At 41.2% G+C, this 22,961-nt stretch overlaps 1 protein-coding gene across 2 annotated transcripts in view; it reads right to left on the minus strand.

The window, feature by feature from the left end:
- Positions 1–22,961, minus strand: part of B4GALT5 (beta-1,4-galactosyltransferase 5) — an 83,595-nt gene that overhangs the window by 18,914 nt on the left and 41,720 nt on the right. For both annotated transcript variants that reach the window (XM_078371972.1, XM_078371973.1), the window contains exon 2: positions 5,923–6,057. In XM_078371972.1, coding sequence (XP_078228098.1) covers positions 5,923–6,057 — 135 coding nt within the window. The remainder of the gene's footprint in view (positions 1–5,922; positions 6,058–22,961) is intronic.

Consider the following 22,961-nt stretch of genomic DNA (forward strand, 5'->3'; position numbering starts at 1 on the left):
CATGATCACACCATTGCACTACAGCATGGGTGACAGAGTAAGATCCTATCTTTAAAAAAACAAACCAAACAGCAACAACAAAAAAACAAACAAAAACCCATGAACCAAGACAGAACCTTAAAGGTAATAATTTAAACGGAAATTCTTTGAGCTCAGCTCATACATGCAAACCTGGCCTGGGTTGAACCTTCTGGAGGTAACTACTTCAAAAATCTATGTGAAGAATCCGTCAATCTAATTAGTACTCTGGATGAATCTAATCCATGAAAGTATTCTCCTTAAGAAAAAAATGAAAAGACCTCACAAGTACTAGAAAATGTCCCTGTGCTTGTGATATGCCCATGTGTGGCAAGAGAAGATGGCTGGGAACAGTGGCACAGTCAATACATTCACGAGAAGGCAGTGAAATTCCCAAAGGTATCACACTAAGTCTTTTCAGAAGCAAATCAACAAAAACGAAGATAATCAGCATTCTGGTCAATGACTGACCCAAGCCCTAGAGCTAGAACCTAACCAGGAAACTAGAATTTAAAAAACAGGAGACAAGAGACAAAGTATCTCTAACTGTAATGATTCAACTATTTGGAGTTTGGAGAATCACTTAAACCCGGGAGGCGGAGGTTGCAGTGAGCCAAGGTTGTGCCATTGCATTCCAGCCTGGGCAACAAGAGCAAAACTATGTCTCAATAAATAAATAAATAAATACAACTAAATAAAAATTTAAATAAGGTCTACTTGGGAAGCCAAGACAGGCGATCACTTGAGGTCAGGAGTTCAAGACCAGCCTGGCCAATATGGTGAAACCCTGTCTCTACCAAAAACACACAAAAAAGCCAGATGTTGTTGTGGGTGCCTGTAATCCCAGCTTCTCAGGAGGCTAGGGCAGGAGAATCGCTTGAACCCAGGAGGTGGAGGTTGCAATGAGCCAAGATTGCACCACTGCACTCCAGCCTGGGCAACAGGGACAAAACTCTGTCTCAAATAAATAAACAAATCAGTCTACTTTTCAGTAGCAATAGAAGCCTTTTAAAATAAAAGAGAGAAAATTAATTGCTCATGACCAGGTAAAACTATATGCAAACCAGGTGCGGTGGCTCAAGCCTGTAATCCCAGCACTTTGGGAGGCCGAGGAGGGTGGATCACGAGGTCAAGAGATCGAGACCATCCTGGTCAACATGGTGAAACCCTGTCTCTACTAAAAATACAAAAAAAATTAGCTGGGCATGGTGGCATGTGCCTGTAATCCCAGCTACTCAGGAGGCTGAGGCAGGAGAATTGCCTAAACCCAGGAGGCGGAGGTTGCGGTGAGCCGAGATTGTGCTATTGCACTCCAGTCTGGGTAACAAGAGCGAAACTCCGCCTCAAAAAAAAGAGAAAGAAAGAAAGAAAATGGGAGAACAAGCCAGGCATGGTGGCTCACACCTGTAATCTCCGTATTTTGGGAGGCTGAAGTGAGTGGATCACTGAGGTCAGGAGTCCAAGACCAGCCTGACCAACATTGTGAAACCCCACTTCTACTACAAATACAAAAAATTAGCCAGGCATGGTGGCATGCACCTGTAGTCCCAGCTACTTGGGAGGCTGAGTCAGGAGAATCGCTTGAACCCAGGAGGTAGGGGTTGAAGTGAGCGAAGAAAGCACCACTGCACTCCAGCCTGGGCAACAGAGTGAGACTTTGTCTCAAAAAAGAAAATGGGAAAACAGGCCAGCTCACACCTATAATCCCAGCACTTTGGAGGGCCAAGGTGGGTGGATCATCTGAGGTCAGGAGTTCAAGATCAGCCAGACCAACATGGTGAAACCTCATCTCTCCTAAAAATACAAAAATTAGCTGGGCGTGGTGGTGAGTACCTGTAATTCTAGCTACTCAGGAGGCTGAGGTAGGGGAATCGCTTGAACCTGGGAGGCAGAGGTTGCAGCAAGCCAAGATCATGCCACTGCATTCCAGCCTGGGCGACAGAGCAAGACTCTGTCTCCATAGAAAAAGAGAGAGAGAGAGAGAGAGAGAGAGAGAGAGAGAGAAAGACAGAAAATGGGAAAACAACAGACCCATACCTACAGGTTCAAATGGCTGCTGATATCATGGGCTTATTGGCCAACATTTCTGTCCAACAGCAGCTGCTTATTCAGCATTGGTTCAGACCAGTGGTTCAGCAGCCTTGGGTGCACATTAGAATCATCTAGGAAGCTTTCAAAAATCCTAACACCAGGCCGGGTGTGGTGGCTCATGCCTGTAATCCCAGCACTTGGGAGGCCAAGGTGAGCAGATCATTTGAAGCCAGGAGTTTGAGACCAGCCTGGGCAACATGGTGAAACCTCATCTCTACTAAAAACACAAAAATTAGTCAGGCATGGTGGCACGTGCCTAGTGTCCCAGCTACTCAGGAGGCTGAAGCAGGAGAATCACTGGAACCTACAATGTGGAGGTTGCAGTGAGCCAAGATGGCACCACTGCACTCCAGCCTGGGTGACAGAGCAAGACTGTCTCAAAACAAAAACAAACAAATGCAATCCTAACAACCAGGCTACACCTCAGACCAATTAAATAAGAATCTCTAGCAGTCCGGAATAGACATCAGTACTTTGGAAAGCTCCTAGGGAATTCCAACGTATAGCTAAGTTTGGTATTGCTACCCGAATACCTAGAGGGGGTAAAAACCTGCCTTCTCCCTTGTGTTACCAAATCCAGTTGAGAAGGAACTGGAAGTGCTGACCAATGGATCCCAGCGAGAATCACCACTTTCCCCACCCATTTGAGAAAAGACCAAACACTTGCCTCTCTGTTTGAAAAAAGTATGGAAATTTATATATACTAGAAAGTTGCCATTGGTACAAATATCTGTGAAACATTGAGAATTAGCATTCTTCAAGAGTTAGTCCACTTAAGGATGACTACCTACTGGGAGGGTAGCCACATCAAAGACTATAGACTGGACACCTAAAACCAGAGAGAAAGAGGTGACGATGACCCACTCCACTAACAGCACACAAAGCACACCAGCATGACTTTACTCACTCTGCAGATTCACAATCTCACAAACCAACGGCGTTCAGTGACCACAGGAATCTTCTCCTGGTCACTACTTCAGGCTTATTTCCAGGTTCACAGTCCCCATCCCCAAAAGTCTATTTTCATTCAATAATCACTACCATTGCTTTTAAACTTAAAGAAAACCAACAATTACTTAAATGTTACCCTAAGCTTGTGAGCTAAGCTTGGTCTAATGCAGACACCTAAATGTGGGTATGCGCCTCAGCATTATTTCAGCAGGGGAGGGGGCATAGTTCAGGTTACCACCATGAAGCCAACAGTGCTCCAGGCAGAAGTGACTGGGCCAGAGGTGTCAATCATTTGGCTGTCTCAGCAGTGTTGGGCCCAGAATACCCTCTCTGACTGTGCTAGATAGACCACTGCTTTGGAAAAAAAGAAGAAGGATAGGTTTTCATTGAATATACTTTCAATGAAACACTATTTTCTGTTCTTTTCAGTACAGGTTGGGTATCCCTTATCTGAAATGCTTAGGACCCGAAGTGTTTCAGATTTCTGACTTTTTCGAATTTTGGAATATCTGCATTATACTTTTCGCTGATCAACCCAAATCTAAAACTCTAAAATCTGCTCCATTGAGTATTTCCTTAAGTGTCGTGTTGGCACTCAAGGTTTTATCATGCATGGATTCTGGAGCAGTGTGGAGTTGGTAATTTCTGATTTGGGATGCTCAACCTGTACTTACTCACCAAGGGAAGTGCTATTGACACAATAGCTCATCAGGATGGTGACCTCCTTAGAAACACACAACACTTAAAACTGGCTTTCTTGTTAAATTTGTTCATTCATGCATACAAAAATAATTTACCAAGTACTTCCTATGTGCTAGGCAGTTTATAAGGTACTAAGGATACAAAGATGACAAAAGGAACAAAGCCATTACTGGGATTCAGAGGGCAGGCCCTGGAGTCACAGAATCAGCAAACCCTAACCCCGCTGCTGCATCAACTTTTATGACTTAGGCATGCCTTGTTCCTTTGATCCCTACAATGGGGACAGAGTAACTATATTCTGGGTTCTTGTGAGGAACTACATGAAATCATGTGAGTCAAGTATCTAATCAACAGCAAGAGAGTCCCTGATGGCAAAGACTTCCAATCTAGAAATAAACATATTAAACAAGAAATAGATTGTTCTAGCCAGAGAGATACAAGGAAGGATTATTTGGGTATATGATAATTTGTAAATAAAAGCACACCAAGTTCAATACTAATGGGTCATTGGATACACCCACCAAGGGTGAAACTCACCTCTGTACTCAGTTTTTTGAAGACAACAACTCAAGAAGTAGTGAAATCCTGTGTTGCCATACCAGCAGTGTGTGGAAATGGGGTCCTGCTATCCGCCCCTCTTAACTTCTGAAAGAATTGCTAGTACTGCCAAATGCCCAGAGAGACAGACATTCTAGCCTCATCTAATGCTGCAGAAGTATGATATCTAGAATGGATAAATGTCATGAGGGTACAAATGTTCCCCTACTCAGTGCTATGCAGGGAAGAACGTTCTGGAAGGACAGTCAGTACTCCCTAGTTTCTTCACCTAACTAGAATCAGGTTGCAGGGTTTAGGGAAAGAGTCACATGACCAAGCTGCTCCATCTTCCCCAAGATTATATGTACTATGTATGAAAAATGGAAACAGGCCAGGCACGGTGGCTCAAGCCTGTAATCCCAGCACTTTGGGAGGCCAAGGAGGGTGGATCACGAGGTCAAGAGATCGAGACCATCCTGGTCAACATGGTGAAACCCCGTCTCTACTAAAGATACAAAAAATTAGCTGGGCATGGTGGCGTGTGCCTGTAATCCCAGCTACTCAGGAGGCTGAGGCAGGAGAATTGCCTGAACCTAGGAGGTGGAGGTTGCGGTGAGCCGAGATCGCGCCATTGCACTCCAGCCTGGGTAACAAGAGCGAAACTCCGTCTCAAAAAAAAAAAAAAAGAAAGAGGTTGGGCGCAGTGGCTCATGCTATAATACATACCAGCAGCACTCTGGGAGGCAGAGGTAGGTGGATCACTTGAGGTCAGGAGTTTGAGAGTTTGAGATCAACCTGGCCAACATGACGAAACCCAGTCTCTACTGAAAATACAAAAATTAGCTGGGCATGATGGTGTGCTCCTATAATCCCAGGTACTCAGGAAGCTGAGGCACGAGAATCACCTGAACCGAGAACTAGAGGTTGCAGTGAGCCAAGATTGCCCATTGCACTCCAGCCTGGACAACAAGAGCAAAACTCCACCTCAAGAAGAAAAAAAAGTAGTCATCCAGTTGCTCTTAATGTATTGTGCCACAGTTTAAATATGTTTGTCCCCCCACAAACTTCATGCTGAAATCTGATCCTCGATGACGGAAGTGGAACTATAGGAGGTCCTTGGGTCACAGAGGCAGATCTCTCATAAATGGCTTGCTGCTATTGTGGTAATGAGTGAGTTCTCCTCATTAGCTCCCACAAGAGCTGGTTGTTAAGAAGAGCCTAGCACTGCCCTCCTCCCACCTGCCACACTGCTTCCTCTCACCATACACACTGGCTTACCTTCCCCTTCCACCACAAGTGGAAGCAGCCTGAGGCCCTTCCAGAAGCAGATGCTGGTGTCACACTTTTGTACAGTCTGCAGAACCATGAGCCAAATAATACTTTTTCTTTGTAAATTACCCACCCTCAAGTACTCTTTCATAGCAACACAAACAGACTGAGACATATTGTTAACAAAAATGAACGAGGATTCATTTGGCAAAAGCTTTTTCAGCAGTAAAGTAAAACTCAGCCAAATCCCTCTTTTACAATGCACTTTTCCCACAGAAAATAATTATTGCAACCAAATTTACCTCTCTTGGGAGGAGACATTCTGATCAGACCCCCTCTTTACTAAAAATATACCTGAGTCATTTACACTGCTGTTCCTCTTGGCATAAGCACTCCTAAGCACCTGCTCATAAACCTGAGCACCGATTGTTCTCACGTTGTCCCGGATCAGAATGCCTTGAGCTTGCATCATGAAGAGGTAGGTGTTCACTGTAGAAAGCAAAAGGGAAGGAGAAAAAGAGGCAGATTCAGAAGCAATCATTTAAAAAAAAAATGTACCACATAGCTATGGATTCTTTTTATTTTTGGACCTTTAAATCCTCTTTTAGTTCTTTTAAAACCCTACACGGCCATAACTCTATTTTCCATACCCTTTAAGACACAAACATCCTTTGAGTAGCTAGTAGGGTTTAGCCAGAAATTGAATTTGAATTTCTGTCAATATTCAGCAGTTGTAGAAAAACCATAAACTTAAAAAAATATATTCCTTCTGGTCTCCAAATACCCAGTCTGTATTCTAGCACTCTGTTCATCAGAAAGACCTTCATGAATTAGTTAAAACTTTTTTTTAAAGGCTTCTGCTCTCTTTAAGTTCACCTTCTCAGAATGAGTTCATGGTTCTACACAGAGAAAAAGACCACCGACTCACTCTCTGCCTGCTGGAAGCACTGAAGTCACAGTCTTGTCTTGGCAACATTTTCAAAGTGGCAGACTGAGGCTCCAGTCACTTACCCTTAGGGGATTTGGAAAGAAAAAGGAGTAACCAAGAATATTTGCAGTGCGCACTATCCACCAAGCCTAGCCCAAAAGTCCAAAGTAATGAGGACAAAGTATGGTCCAAGGTCAATTAAAACATGCTCTTAACAAACTAGTGGGGCCGGGCACAGTGGCTCACGCCTGTAATCCTACCACTTTGGGAGGCCAAGGTGGGTGGATCACCTGAGGTCAGGAGTTCAAGACCAGTCTGGCCATCATGGTGAAACCCCATCTTTAAAAAAAAAAAAAAAATTTTAAAACAACAACAACAACAACAAAAACAAATTAGCATTCAGATTAACCAGCCAATCTTGTCTTCTTTGGAACGTGATCTCCACTTTCATTTTCCTGAAGTTGCTCTATGATATAAAACTAGAAGGTCACAAACACATCAAGATGTAATTCCTATATTCTACTCGCAAACTTCAGTGCTATGCCATCTATTTTCAAGAAACAGTGAGTTTAAAACTAGTTTCTTAACCACACTCTAATTCCCTCAATTTCCCTTCATCATTGTGAAAGGGGGATGTGTTACAGGGGTGGAACATTTACAAATCTAAATTCTGTGGGTGTATGGGGTGATGCATCTAACCACTTGGCTAACCTCGGGACCAGGCCCTAGTGCCCCCTCCACACTTAATATATCTGGCCTTGGGATGTGGATTCCGGCTCTTTGATGAGACACTTGGTTGACATTATATTTCATCACTATTAAAGCAGTATCCGATACACATTGGGCAGGAAATAATGACTGAATGGAATAAGGACAAAGCTTAGAAGTTAAATGTATTTCAAGCTAGCGTGTTTGGTGCTTTATACTGGAAATGACAGAGGTGGGGGTGGGATAGCATAATGTCAAAAACCCCACGTGGCCAACATTAAATAAAGACATGAAACCTTTCAAAGGATTTCAAATCATCTCTAAGGTGTATCCTAAGCCATAAAATAATAAGCAAAAAGGACCAGTATTCAGAATACTTTCAGAAATCGGTTTCAGATGCGGCCTTGCATTGACTGGGAGACAGCCCTATGCTTTCTCTGGCATGGTTGGAGAATAGATCACATACTGTGTTTATTCTCTAAGTAGCTAGGAAAGATTCTAAGGAAAAAAAGCAGCTTCAAATTATTAAAAAAGTGTAACTCTGCGAACTCTCTGAAAGCAAGAGTACCACCTCATTTTCTGTTTACAGAATATAGCACATTGCCAGTCATAGTAGGGGTACAACCTGTAAATACTTGTTAAATCTAAAACTTAAACTTCATCTAATATAAAATTTCTAATTCAGTCCTGTCGTCCTTTTTTTTTTCTTTTTAATCATTTGAGCTGAACAGTATGTTCCCACTGCCTTGAAATCTTTTCATCCCCAACATATTACTAAGCCAGTTGTCTTCAATAATAAAAAAAAAAATTATTTAATTTGCGGTAGCTTTGACTTTTTTAAATTAAAAAAACAAACAAGTATTTATTGAAAATTTCATGTAAAGCTTTTAGTTAGGTGCCAAGAATTCACTACCCACTTTCTTCTGTACTGCCAAGTACCGCAAAGTACCGCAAAGTTGCTTAGACCCTCCTTTAAACACTCTTCCTTTCTTAGCTTTGAATCCCAACCACAGGATTCCTCTATGGCAGTCATTCCCTAACACTACACACCCATCTCTCAGAGTGCTTTTAAGAAGCCTGCTTCCTAGGTCCCACTACAGGGACTGATGCAGCTGGTCTGAGTGGGGCCCATGAATTTGTACTTGTAACAAGCTCGAAGGTGATAAATGGTGCTGGACTAAGGACCACACTTTTATGATCACTGCTCTAGGGAACTCTGGCCACATAATAAATGTAAGCAACATTTATTGAGCACTGAATTACAGAATTCCTTATATCATTTAATCCTCATAATTATCCTAAGAGGCAAGTAACACTACCCAGTTTACAAACAACTTCCAGACTTCAGTTTCTCCAAGTATCTTCACCAAGGTTAAGTAAGAGCACTGCGATTTGAACCAGGTGTATCTGTGCTCCTAACCACTACTAAGCTTTTATACCTTTCTCATCCATGTTGTAGCCACAACCTCTCTCTGAAAGACTTCAAGCACCCACATGGCTTAAATGCTTACTCTTAAGGAAATAGATCACATCTTTATCACAAGCACAAAGCTGACAGATGGATCTTTCTTAATTACAGATTTATCCACACTGTTCCTGCTCAAAAGCCTTCTCTGTCTCTTGCCTTCATCCCTGAATTGCTGCTGCAGCAATGGGTCTGCTCTTTCGGCTGTGCAAATCCTGTTAATCCTTCATACTTCTTGGCGAAGCTTTCAGTGCCATGTCAGTCTTCCCCTTTTTCCAATTTCTGTGCTAGTCTACTATAGACTATCAAAACTTTAATGTGTTTACATGTTGACTTAGTTTGCTGTCTCGTGTCAATCTTGTCATTCAACTAATAAATTCACGTAAACCACTTACTGTTTTTTTCTAATTATCCAAAAGAACCAGCACAACGCTTAACAAATCAAAACTGAGGGAGTAAAGATTGCCAAACAAAAGGAAATAATCATAAAATCCACAACTTGGGATTGGATAGGATTTCAAGAAACTCTCATCAAAACCATCTAATGCTTCCCACTACTGGGGAACTATAACCTCCAAGACCACAGAGCAACAGGGAAAATATAGCCATCAGCAAAGAAAATCTACACTGGCACAATCTTGGGTCACTGCAACCTCCGCCTTCCAGGTTCAAATGATTCTCGTGCCTCAGCCTCCCGAGTAGCTGGGAATAAAAGTGCATGCCACCACGCCTGGTTAATTTTTGTATTTTTCTTAGAGTCGGGGTTTCACCATGTTGGCCAGGCTGGTCCAGTCACTTTTTCCCACTGGTTCTCTCTCAACCCTCCCCAGCCACCCATTCCCCATCAGGCCCCTTCCATGTGTGCCCCTCCCATGATATCTTCACGACTTCACCCCACATCCTGGCTGCTCTCTCTGAATACTGGCCCAGTTGTCTACACTTGACAAAGGGTGGTGACCACACTAACAGTGGTCCAAGTGCAGTAGAATGAACCTAGAAACACACAAACCACCAGCAGCTTTGTTCCATCTGTTACCAAAGATCTGTCAAAGCAAGCCCTTTTTTTTGGAGACTCAAAATGCACAGTAACTCAAGGCCCAGAAATTCCCAGAAGAGAGCTGTTTAGTTATCTAGCTTGCCATTTCCCAAATGAGCACATCAAGTGAGTCTCTGCAGCACTTAGTTTGGGATATTTCTATAAACAGAGTTTTTAAACTTCCATTACATGGTTAGGTAATCAATCTTTGCTGAATGTTGTTAGTAAACAGCAGTCATACCCTATTACCAATTCATATCAAGCTTGCTAGAGGCAAAATTCCCTTTATCTATTAGAGATGCTAAATTGCCCTTCTCCTGTGCAGTGCCCATGCAGTTGGTTATACAGATCAAACTGTCAGACCTTTCAGGTGTCTTTATTAAAAGTCTTGTTACTGGCTGCAGGCAGTGGCTCATAACTGTAATCCCAGCACTTTAGGAGGCAGAGGCAGGAGGATCACTTGAGGCCAGGAGTTCAAGACCAGTCTGGGCAATACAGCAAAACCCCATCTCTACAATAATAAATTTTGAAAATACTAGCTAAGTGTGGTAGCAGGCACCTGTAGTCCCAGCTACTCACCCTGGAGATCAAGGCTACAGTGAACCATAATTTTGCCACTGCACTCCAGCCTGGGCAACAGTGAGACACTGTCTGATTAACAACTAAAAAGAAATCTTGTTAATAAATTTAGCCCATGGCTCTTGCCTATACTAGGAAGTACATATGCATGAACATGTTGGTTTCAATCTAAATTATCTCATTTAAAACTCCTATCTCTATGAAGTTGATATCATCTGGAGCATTTATTTTAGATAAGGAAGTCAAGTGGGGTGGGGGCAGTTTGCCCAAGGTCATATGGTCAGTGAAGTCAAAACCAGAGGTAGACTGAGGTGTTGCATACATTTTGATGAGCCTTACTTTGTTTTCTTTTTCTCTGTTTTTGGAGACAGAATCTTGCTCTGTCACTGAGGCTGTAGTGCAGTGGCTTGATCTTGGCTCACTACAACCTCCACTTCCCAGTTCAAGCCACACTCCTGCCTCAGCCTTCTCAGTAGTTGGGATTACAGGCATCTGCCATCATGCCCAGCTAATTTTTGTAGAGACGGAATTTTACCAAGTTGGCCAGGCTGGTCTTGAACTCCTGACCTCAGGCAATCCACCTGCCTTGGCCTCCCAAAGTGCTGGGATTATGGACGTGAGCCACCGCACCTGGCCAATTTTGGAAATTCTGAAAGCAGTATTCTCCAACAACCTGGTCCTGAGGAATAGTGGCTGAATCACAGTTAAAACAATTTTAGGTTGGTTTACAGTGGTTAAATCCTCCATTGTTTCAACAAGTCTACTGAGCACCTGCTTTACTGTGTGCTTTTTAGGCACAGTACGAGGGCACTGGAGGCTGAGCATGCACAAGGCAACGCTGAATAGATCAGGAACGTACAGACAAAATTCAACAAATTATAGTGCAGTGTGGTAAATGTGAAGACAACATTTAACACAAATCCACACTTACTAATAATTTGGTTTTTTTTAAGAGAAAAAAGAAAGAAGAGAGAAAGAAAAAAAAGAATGAAAGAGAGAAAGAGGAAGAGGGAGAGAGAACGGGAATCTTCCTCTATTGCCCAGGCTAGTATGCAGTCTAAACATGGGTATTAAAAACCTCTTTTATGCCAATAATCGTGCTTAACAATAGAGACAGGAAGGAATAAGGGAAGAAAATAATAAACAAGCAGCCAACCAATATTTCATTTAAACCGGTGAAATGCTATGCAATTGCTGAGGAGTGATTTACCTCCAATTATGTGGTCACTTTTAGAATAGGTGTGATGTGATACTGAGAAAAATGTATGTTTTGTGGATTTGGGGTGGAGAGTTCTGTAAATATTTGTTCAGTTTATTTGTTCCAGGTCTGAGTTCAAGTCCGGGATATCCTTGTTAATTTTCTGTCTCATTGATATGTCTAATATTGACAATGTAGTGTTAAAGTCTCCCACTATTATTGTGTGGGAGTCTAAGTCTCTTTGTAAGTCATTAAGAACTTGCCTTATGTATCTGGGTGCTCCTGTATTGGGTATGTATATATTTAGGATCGTTAGCTCTTCTTGTTGCATTGATCCTTTATATAATGTCCTTGTTTCTTTTGGTCTTTGTTGCTTTAAAGTCTATTTTATCAGAGATGAGAATTGCAACTCCTGTTTTTGTGGGTTTTTTTTTGCTTTCCATTTGGTTGGTACTAATCATTTGTTTTACATCTTCATGAGACAATGCAATTATTATCCAGTCCCATTATCTAGGAGGTGGGATCTCTTATATATAACCATAATTCAGTTGAGAAAAATAAGCCCCATTCAGGTCTATACAATTAGAAATTTCCATCCAGATGCCATTGTTAGCAGCCTTGGGCCATGGTTTAACTGGACAGTTTCTGGGAGCAAAGGATTAGGTCTCCCGCCCTTCGGCCACCTCTTGGCCACACCACAGGGCCTTTCTTCCTCTCTGTCTCTGATTCTAACAGGAAGACCTACTCCTTTTTCTCACTGATCCTTAATGTATATCCTTAATGTTTGCTGCAGTTGGCTTGGTAAGCTAAAAGAGGGTTCAGAACCAGAAAAGAAACGATTCCCTTCCTGACCACTTTTTACAATCTGTGTCTCATTCCCAACACGTGCAAACATATAACACACCCATACACACACCCAAACACCAATCGCCCTTCTCTGCTTTAGTTTTCTACTTAACATACTACATATTTTTAAATTTATCTTATCTCCCATGAGAATGTGAGCTCCATGAGGGCAAGGCTGTTGCCTACTTCCATCAATGCTGTACCCTCAGTGGCTAGAACAGTGTGTGGGGAACACAGAGAATGCATAATAAATATCTGAATTAAAAAAATAAGTTGAGACAATACACAACTCAGTTTTCTGAACCTGCTGTGCTCCAGGAGGCATGGAGATGGATTTCAGGCCCTTCTCTTTATTTTGCATTAGCCCCCTCCTCCTTTCTGAGAGGAATCCAAAATACTATAAGTTAACCAGTTTCACTGAACTAACCTGTTCCTAAGAGAAGCTCAGTAATTCCTTTCCACCAACTTAGCAGCTCTGCCAAAAAGATTAGCTTTCCCCCAAAATGTTGTTACTCTCATTCCTCATAAAGCTTTTAAAAACATGTTCCATATAATGCACAAGTTTATTCAAAACCTTGTGCAATAATATTTGTAGTAGAAAAACACTGGGGAAAAAGACTAAATGACCATCCAGAGAAGACTGGTTGGATAAATTTTTATACCCACCCCATGGATGGAGTCCCATAAGGCCATAAAAAAGAATGAGAAAGCATTTGTTATAGTCCAAACTAGAAAGAACTCAGAAGAGATTAAGTATTTGTAGCCTATCCCAATTTTGGAATACAATACAGCAACAGGAATAAATAAACTAGAACTGCATGCATCCATGGAATCAATCTCTCACACTTTATGTGAGGCAAAGAAGCCAGACACAAAAGAACATGTGTGGTATGATTCCATGAAGCTAAAATACAAAAACAGGCACAGCTAATTTACAGTGTAGAAGTCAGGAGAATGGCTACCCTCGGGTGCAGGAGAGTTGAAGGCAGCTTCTGATAATTTTTTAACCTGAGTACTGGTTATTCAGATATGTTCATTGTCTAAAAATTTACCAAGCTTTCGCTTACTTGTAAACATTTACCTCCCCACAAAATAAGATGAGCAAAATCCATGAACTAACTTCCAAGATGTTTTATGCTACTTAATAAAGGGAAATTTATATGCATTCACATATTTTTATTTAAAAAAACCCAAAAATAGGATGAGTAAACCAGAAACTAATGAAAATGATAATCTATAAGGGAATGGATGGAGACAGGGTAAAGGAGTAGGGACAAGACTGACGCCTGAGTATACCTTTTATATTTTGCACATTTACATATTTTAAAAATTATATCGCTGGGCATGGTAGAACACACTTATGGTCCCAGCTACTTAGGAGGCGGAGGCAGGAGAATGGCTTGAGCCCAGGAGTTTAAGTCTAACTAGGGCAACATAGTGAGAATTCATCTCAAAAAAAAAAAAAAGTGTATATATATACATATATATATATATTTGTGATAAAGGGGGAAATGGGCAAACCCTAAAACTAAATACAAACACAAACAAATAATTCTAATAATAAATCATACTGAAAATGCAACCCACAGAAAAGAACTCTGGTACATTCTTCCAGAGATGAACTCTACGGAAAAAAGAACCATAAAAAGCCTGGAACTCTGTTTAGCAGTTCCGTTGATTACAGTCATATTTGGGTCATAATCATGACATGGAAATCAACGGATGCTAAAGCCCTCAGGTGAAAGTGTCATTGAAGAGGATAGTCAAAACACATCCTCGATGCACTACCCCGCAAATTATATGTTGATCACAACTGACATTTGTAATGTTGCTGTATAAGAGGAAGATCTAGCAGGTCATCCCCTTACCAAATGTCTCAACTCAGCAACCCCAATATTAGAACAACCTACAGTCCAGCCTCCTAATTCAATGTAAGATATTCATTTCCTATATAATATTCTTGCTAATCTATTGAGGAAACAAGAAGATAAATCTAGAATGTGGGATTTTTTTTTTTTAAGAGTTGAGATCTCACTCTGTCACCCAGGTTGGAATACAGCAGCATGATCATGGCTCACTGAAGCCTCCAACTGCTGGGCTCAAGTGATCCTCCCAACTCAGCCTCAGGAGGAGCTGGGACTAGTCAAGTGCCCCCACGCGTCCAGCTAACATTTATATATATTTTTTAGAGATGAAGTCTCCAAATACATCTAAATAGATAATTCAGGCTGAAAGAATATAGGATATTCTACAGAATAACTGATCTGGACAAAAAAAAAAATGTGGGGGCTATTCTAGAGATGTAACTAAATGCAATACATGAACTTTGACTAAATTTTGAATAGAAAAATCAGAGTGCGAAAATAGATATTTTTGAGACAAGTGAGAAAAATTAAACATGGAATGTATATCAGTTATTACTAAATGTTAAGCTTCTTAAGTGTAATCATAGTGTTGTGATTATGTAGAATGTGCTTATTCTTAGGAGATGTATACTGAAGTATTTAGAGATTTAGCATCATGATGTCTACAACTTTACTTTCAAATGTTTCAGAAAAAAAATGTGTGCATATGCATATATGTATGTATGAGCTTATGTATGCACACAAAGAGTTAAAGTAAATACGGCAAAATGCTACCAGTTGGTGAACTCAGGTGAAGAGCATATATTTATTGTACTATTTTCTCAATGTCTCTACAGATTTGTAATTTTTTTCCAAAAGAAAAAGTTGATAATTAAATGTGTTGCAGCTGCCAGGTTAAGTGGGTTATTGTTCTGCTGGACTTCAAGCTTTCTCCAAGAGGAGAAAGTAAAGTGGCCACTTACTCTCCAAGAGTGTCCAAGTAAAGTTCCCAACTTTATTTAATGAAGAAACAGAGCCGGACACAGTGGCTCATGTCTGTAATCCCAGCACTTCGGGAGGCATAAGCAGAAGGATCACTTGAGGCTAGGAGTTTGAGAAAAGCCTGGGCCGTACATAGTGAGGCTCTGTCTCTACAAAAATTTTTTAAATCAGCTGGGCATGATGGTGTACTCCCAAGCTACTTGGGAAGGATCCTTTGAGCTCAGGAGTTTGAGCTGCCCACTGCACTCCAGCCTGGGTAACAGAGCAAGATATTGTCTCTCCAAAAACAAAAAAAAGGCGGGGGGAAATAATAGGAATAATAATGGTGACGAAGAAACATCAAGTCTGAAGGACTTTTTACACTTCTATAAAACACCAGCCACAAAGAGATGGTGAACTCTTCTATAAATGTTACAAACTACAATTCAGCATGCATCATTCAACACTCATTATACACATATGATATTCCAGGATGGCCCTCTACTCTAAGGATAAAGAGATACAAATAAGACACAGTCCCTGCCATTACCTTGCAATGGAAGCACAGTCATGTTTCTTCAGGGACACAGGAGAGTGGCTTCTAGATCATAGGGAGCAGGGTCCAGGAAAATACCCTCAGAAGAGGTAATTCTAGAATATGGTCCTTCAGAGGGTATTGAGAACAAAGAGGTGATGTGAGTAAATCCAGGGAAAGAAAAGCCAGTCTAACAGAACCCCCCGAGCACAAAGCTGCACCTTTGCTGAGTGTCATTCTTTCTGGCTCTGGTCAGTTGTCCCAGGCTTTACATCTTGACATTTTCCCTCCACTTCTATCAAGAAGTGCACTGAAGCAGGAAAGGGAGCAGCACAAATGAAAACCAACAGCCATCCAGGGGGAAATACATCTGAGGGGTTAAAGAAGTTTCATATGGCTGGAGCGAAGGTTATATATCCCAAGAACATGAGACGGGAGGCTAGAAAAATGGGGAGAGCAAGAGCGAAAGGGTTTCATGCATTATCGTTGGATCTGAACTTGATTCTGAAAGCCATCACATTGCAGAAATGGTCCAGGATTGGATTTCCAGTGGGCCAATGAGTAGGAATCAACCAGAACAAGTAAATCCACCCTACTCAAAATTCCTGGCTCCAGATTAAGGACTGAACTTTTTAGTAACCAGATCTAAATTCTTGGATGAACTAAATAAGACTCTGTGTGTAGAATCCCAGTTGGTTAATAAAAGTTGACAGCCTGAATCTTAGCAAGAACTATACTTTCTACACGAAGCAATGCAGAGGAACACCACGTCTCCATGGCCTGTAGAGTAGAGGGAAAATGTCAAGATATAAAGCCAGGGACAACTGACCAGAGCAAGAAAGAAAGACACTCAGGAAAGGTGCAGCTTAGTGCTCAGGGGGGTCTGTTAGACTGGCTTTTCTTTCCCTGGATTTACTCACATTACCTCTTTGTTGTCAATACCCCCTACAGACTACAAAATGTGGGATTTATAACACAGTCAAATAAATTCCAGAAAAACACTGGAACCAATCTATGAACCAGAGGTTCAATCTCATTAACATGTCCATGCTTTTGACCAAAGAACAGGGAAGGCCGGGCGTGCTGGCTCACGCCTGTAATCCCAGCACTTTGGGAGGCCGAGGAGGGTGGATCACCTGAGGTCAGGAGTTCGAGACCAGCCTGACCAACATGGAGAAACCCTGTCTCTTAAAAAAAAAAAAAAAGAGAACAGGGAAAAGGGAAGAGAATCTGAAGAGAAGAGAAGCAGAAAAGGAATAAATAGAATAGGACGCTCCCTCTCACACTCATGCTTGCTACTGCTCTTTCCATTCCCCAATACAAAATACACTGGTAAGATAAGATACAATAAAAATTAAGGAAAAACAAACAAAATGTGTCAAAAACAAATGCTGAAGTTTGATTTCTGCCATGCTAGAGTATCTGCAAAACCTGCATTATCTTCTTAGAGCATTACTTTGTGGAAAAAGCATAACCTGAAAAATAACTGAACCCTACCCCCAAACAAGCAGATGATCAGTGTTCACTGCTCTGCACAACAGGTAAAGAAAGAATCTGCTTATTCTGCTTATAAAGAGATGAATTGCTACACAAATAATAATGCATTTATGGAGTCCTTGTGTGCCAGTACCTTTCCAAATGCCTGTGTGTTATCTCATTTCGTCTTCACAATAACTGAAAGGTAGGTTGTTACCCTCATTTTAGAGATGAAAAAACTCAGGTCTGAATATGCAATCTGACCATGTGCAGCCAAGATTTCACAGCAGAGTCCAGGTTTTGATGAAGTGTGCTCTATTGCCTCTCAGATGCTCAATTCCCTGAATCCACAGCTGCTATGCTGCCCACACTTCGTTTGATTCCTTTTACTTGGATCTTTTTGAAACGGTTTTTGTTTTGTTTTGCTTTGTTTTCGACAGGGTCTGCTCTGTCACCCAGGCTGGAGTGCAGTGGCACAATCATGGCTCACTGCAGCCTTAACCTCCCTGGCTCAAGCAATCCTCCCACTTCGGCCTCCCAAAGTGCTGGGATTTCAGGTGTGAGTTGCCAAGCCACCCCACATGGCCAATATTACCTGGATCTTTACTGTCAACATGTCATGTATTTCAGGTTTCCAATATTCCACTTCAGGAGTGGGTGCCAATACTCATACTATAATGCATCCAAAATCTTTATTATGAGTTTGAAGCTCTAATGTGAATTATGAATTTTTGCATTTTAAATCTGCTTAAAATATTGGATACTCACACTATGCACTGGAAGACGTTAACATACATTTAAGAAAGAAAATAGAGCTTTTTTTGAGATACAAGGAATTTTTGGCAGCAAAATTTATACCCATTATCTATTTAAATATTTTGGAGCAATTGTGTGACAATTTTCACACAAAAAGTGTTTAAAGAAAACTGGGGCAAGGGGGGACACATACACACACTAACAAAATAAAGAATCAAAACAAATAATTTTGAGGGAAAAAAATAACTTGAGGAATCTTTTGCTTTCCTAATCCTTCTCATTTGAGGCAGAAAAATCACAAAGTCATTCAAAGATTTTGTTTTTCACCCTAATTACTATTCCTATCTATTAAAAAAAAAAATCCAAGTGGTAAAAATTAACAGCTATGAAGTACCCTGAAAACATTTCCGCTGACCTATTTAGTCTATCATCTGTTAAATTATTAAACTGTACATAAGATTAAACATGAAACTGCTGTCTAAAACAGATATTAGCTGACTGGGTAGCCTATTGTAAACATTTTACTGATCTAAGCTTCAGCTTTGCTTCCCTGAAAATTCTTAATACCATGACCAGTTAGTTACCCACCCCTCAGAAGTACCAATATCCACACGCACAGCCACATAACCTCAGTGAAAGCTTGGGTGGGAGAAAGCTACAAATTACCTTGCTGGTACTATTGGCACTGACCAACTACGTTTATGAAAACAACCCTGAGGTGAATGCAGGGGCATCATAGTATGAAAAGAGATGTTGCTGATGGGAATGTGCTAGAGGCACAAGGCCAGCTCTGCCACACTGCTCTCTGGAACCAAAACAGAACAAAGGCTCTGCTCCCCTCACCTCCACACCCCCTCGTCCTAATCTCTGCTCTTCACCCCTCTACTCCCCCGACCAATCCCTGTCCCTGACTCGCCTTCTGGTTCCAGCCTCTCGCCCCACTGACACCCCCTCTGTATGAATACACTTTTGTGACACCTGCTCATACTAAACTTGTTTTTTTTTTTGAGACAGTGTCTTGTCCTGTCACCCAGGCTAGATTGCAGTGGCATGAACACGGCTCACTGCAGTCTCCACTTCCTTAGCTCAAGCAATCCTCCTGCCTTAGCCTCCTACGTAGCTGGGACCACAGGTGCACACCACCACACCTGGTGAATTTTTTATTTTTGTATAGACAGAATCTCACTTTGTTGCCCAGGCTGGTCTCAAACTCCTGGGCTTCAGCAATCCTCCTGCCTCAGCCTCCCAAACTGCTGGGATTACATATGAGAGCCATCATGCCCAGCCTTTCCTAGCTTTTCCTGTTATCAACCCACCCCCAAGATGAGAACTGCCTACACCTATCTTTGGGCTCTTTCTCAAATGATATACCAACTATCTATGACCTCTATAAATCTGAGCATGTCTCTCTCTTGTAACAGGCTGTAAAAGCTCCTTAAGAGTACAGACTCTTATTCTTTTTTTCATCAGTGTCTGAGGAATAGTAGGCATTCAGCTATTTATTAAAGAATTACATCGTGACATACAGATGCTGTGATGGCCATTTGAAGGAGGTGCCTTGTTTTCTTGATGTAGAAGCATACTGGTTTTTCTGCAACCACGAAAGAAAAAGTCTATAAGCCAGAAAAGGTCACAATGAAACTGATACTTCACCAACTCTGCTGGTGTTCGTGCAGACTGGTATAACCTTTTGGGAAAACTATTTGCAAATTCAACAATAGCCATAAAAATGCTCATACCTTCTGAAGTAGCAATTTCAAGGAAAGTATCCTAAATATGAGGCTGTTTTATGCACAAAGTTTTCCAAAAGCAAAATCTTGGGAAACAACTCAAAATCAACAATAGAAGTCCACCAGCAGCCCTCAGTGCTGCTCTGCCTATGAAGTAGCCATTCTTTTGTTTCTTTTCTCTAATAAACTTGCTTTCACTTACTAAAACATCACGTAAACTGTGACACAAAACTTGATGGAATCTTATACAGCTTTAAAAGTGAAAGCTAGACAACCTTATCACCATATACCTTATACATAATATTTACCATAGACTATCACATTTTTAACAACGTGAAAAAAGTTCTGCTATATCATGATAACTATTGCTAAAGAATAAGAACATGCATCAGACTAAGAAAGACTTGAGGCAAATTTCCTAACTTGTCTCGCTGTTAAGCAGTAACAGTGATGTGACATGACTTTTTTCCTTCTGTTTTACCAATGTTCTTTATGACGGTAATGATTTTTTTTTTTTTTGAGACGGAGTTTCGCTCTTGTTACCCAGTCTGGAGTGCAATGGCGCGAGTTTCGCTCTTGTTACCCAGTCTGGAGTACAATGGCACGCGATCTCGGCTCACCGCAACCTCCGCATCCTGGGTTCAGGCAATTCTCCTGCCTCAGCCTCCTGAGTAGGTGGGATTACAGGCACGCGTCACAATGCCCAGCTAATTTTTTGTATTGGTAGTAGAGATGGGGTTTCACCATGTTGACCAGGATGGTCTTGATCTCTTGACCTCATGATCCACCCGCCTCGGCCTCCCTAAGTGCTGGGATTACAGGCTTGAGCCACTGCGCCTGGCCCGATTTTTTTTTTTTTTTTTTGAGACAGGGTCTTACTATGTTGTCCAGACTGGTCTCAAATTCCTGAGCTCAAGAGATCTTCACACCTTAGCTCCCAAGTAGCTGGGACTACAGGCATGCACCGTAGTTTCTGGTTGAGTGAGGATTTAAAAGAATGCAATTCTATAGCAAAAAGTTGAATTTCTTCAACTCTGAAATGCTATCTGCCTACAACTAAGTTTCTCCTAACCCTCTGCAAACACGTAACATAAAAATTTAAGTTGACACTACAAACTGCTTGTCTAAATGAGTCAAAAGACTGACACCTGTTCTACCTAAGCCTCACCAACATTCATAGGCTTTGGTGGAACAGGTATCCCATACTTTGTTAATGGAAACAAATGGATAAAACCTCTAGAGAAGCTGGCAATACAGATCAAAGTGAAATGTTCATACTCTAACCCAATAGCTCCTACTTTCAGGTATTCATCCTAAAGAAATAATTGGACAAACAACAAGTGTGTTCAAGGCTGTTTACCTCTGTACTATTTATAAAAGCAAAACTCCAAGCTATCTATGCAAAAAAGGGTCTAGAAAAAAAAATAAGGCAAAATCAGACCATGGCAAATTAAGCAGTCACTGAAATAATTATATTGTTTTAGAAGTACTCACTATTTAAAATCATACTGTGCAGGCTGGGCACTCATGCCTATAATCCCAGCACTTTGGGAGACCAAGGCGGGCAGATCACCTGAAATCAGGAGTTCAAGATCAGCCTAGTCAACATGGCGAAACCCCATCTCTACCAAAAATATAAAAATCAGCCGAGTGGGGAGGCACATGCCTGTAAGCCCAGCTACTTGGAAGGCTGAGGTGAGAGGATCCTTTGAACCCGGAAGGCGGAGGTTGCGGTGAGCTGAAATCACGCCACTGCACTCCAGCCTGGGTGACAGAGTAAAACAGTCTCAAAAAAAAAAAAGGTAATTTTCTGAGATTATGTCTGCATTTGTGCTAAATAATTTATGCTAGGAGCAGTAATAAAAACAGAGATGAAGTTAAGCTATTGACTAAAGACTATATAGTATATATACTATATATAGTATGACATTTGTGTTAAAGACACAAAAAATATATGCATACAGTTTTAGAAATTACATATCAAGATGTTGTTTTACCTCTGCATGGCAGAATTACAGGTCATGTACACTGTCTTGTCTTTGTTATAATGCAACATCTCCATGAACATCAGAACCATGTAAGATAATGAGGTTCTCTGTTCCAGTAGTGAAAAACTACAGTAACCATGTCTGTTTAAATCAACTGACCCAAAATTTCAAAGTTTCCAAAGTTACTGAGAACTCCTTTCACATAGTACCTACTTGATGAACACACTTTAGGAATGCTAACTTTGGGCAGGGTCTTTTTCTTTTCATTTTTTTTTTTCAGCAATAATCAATACATTTTTGTGTGAGGCAGGAAAAAGCACAAAACACAACCAAACTTCTGCCTTAATAAGAGTTTCCTCCCCTCTTCACACTCCAGGCCCTAGTCATTCCTAATCTCAAACCGTTATTCTATCCCCAAATTATCCTACCCCAAATGATATATAATGATCCTAAAGCTCTTGGTGCTTCTAGCTTTAACCTTATCAAGCAAGTTTCCTCTATCTAGTCTACCGTCCTTCCACAGTCTGTTCTTTGGTCTCCCTCCTGATCCTCTTTTGGAAAGATTATTCTTCATGTCCTGTGGGGAGAATATATCTTAATCACATTATGGTTAGCCTGGAAATTTCTAACAGACTAATGGGGTTATCTACTCATTGGGAATTTAAGTGCTTCCAAGAAGGCACCATTCCAACTGATACTAACACCTAAACTGTCAAACATACGAAATCAGAGCCATGCTTTCCATAAAAAGGCAAAAGATGCCAGAGAAAGCACTTGAAAATTTCTAGCCTCTAAGGCATAGACACTTAGCATAACAAAGCCTTTCCTTAACACCTCGTGGGTAATGAAACGCTTCCTCTCCTCAAGACAGCTTGTCTTTCGCAAATATCAACTTGTAGTCCTGCAAACAGGTTCTCTGAGCCATTCAGAATGCTGGGCTATTTTTCTTTCATCTATTATGACAGACAGACTCTGTCACTTGATCAGACATAAACTTTTCTTTCTTTAGCTAAGTAATGTTCACATTTTAAAGCAATTCAAGACCCAAGTCCACAGAAACAGAAGGGCCAAGGGAGTGTTGGAAGAGCTTGATTGATGGAAATTTGTAAGAAGTCGGGCAAGGAGGCTCACACCTATAATCTAAGCCCTTTGGGAAGCCAAGGTGGGTGGTTTGGCCTCAACGTCCCCAAGGGCTTGGATTTCAAAAAGAAAACAAACAAAAACACAACAAAGTCTGTAAGGCTATACTCTGAAAAAAAAATTAAAAACAAATTCTTCCCACAGATCACATAACTGCAAAGGGGGAAACGTCCCTTTACAATG

Source organism: Callithrix jacchus, chromosome 5 (assembly GCF_049354715.1).
Source record: "Callithrix jacchus isolate 240 chromosome 5, calJac240_pri, whole genome shotgun sequence".
NCBI classification, from domain to species: domain Eukaryota; kingdom Metazoa; phylum Chordata; class Mammalia; order Primates; family Cebidae; genus Callithrix; species Callithrix jacchus.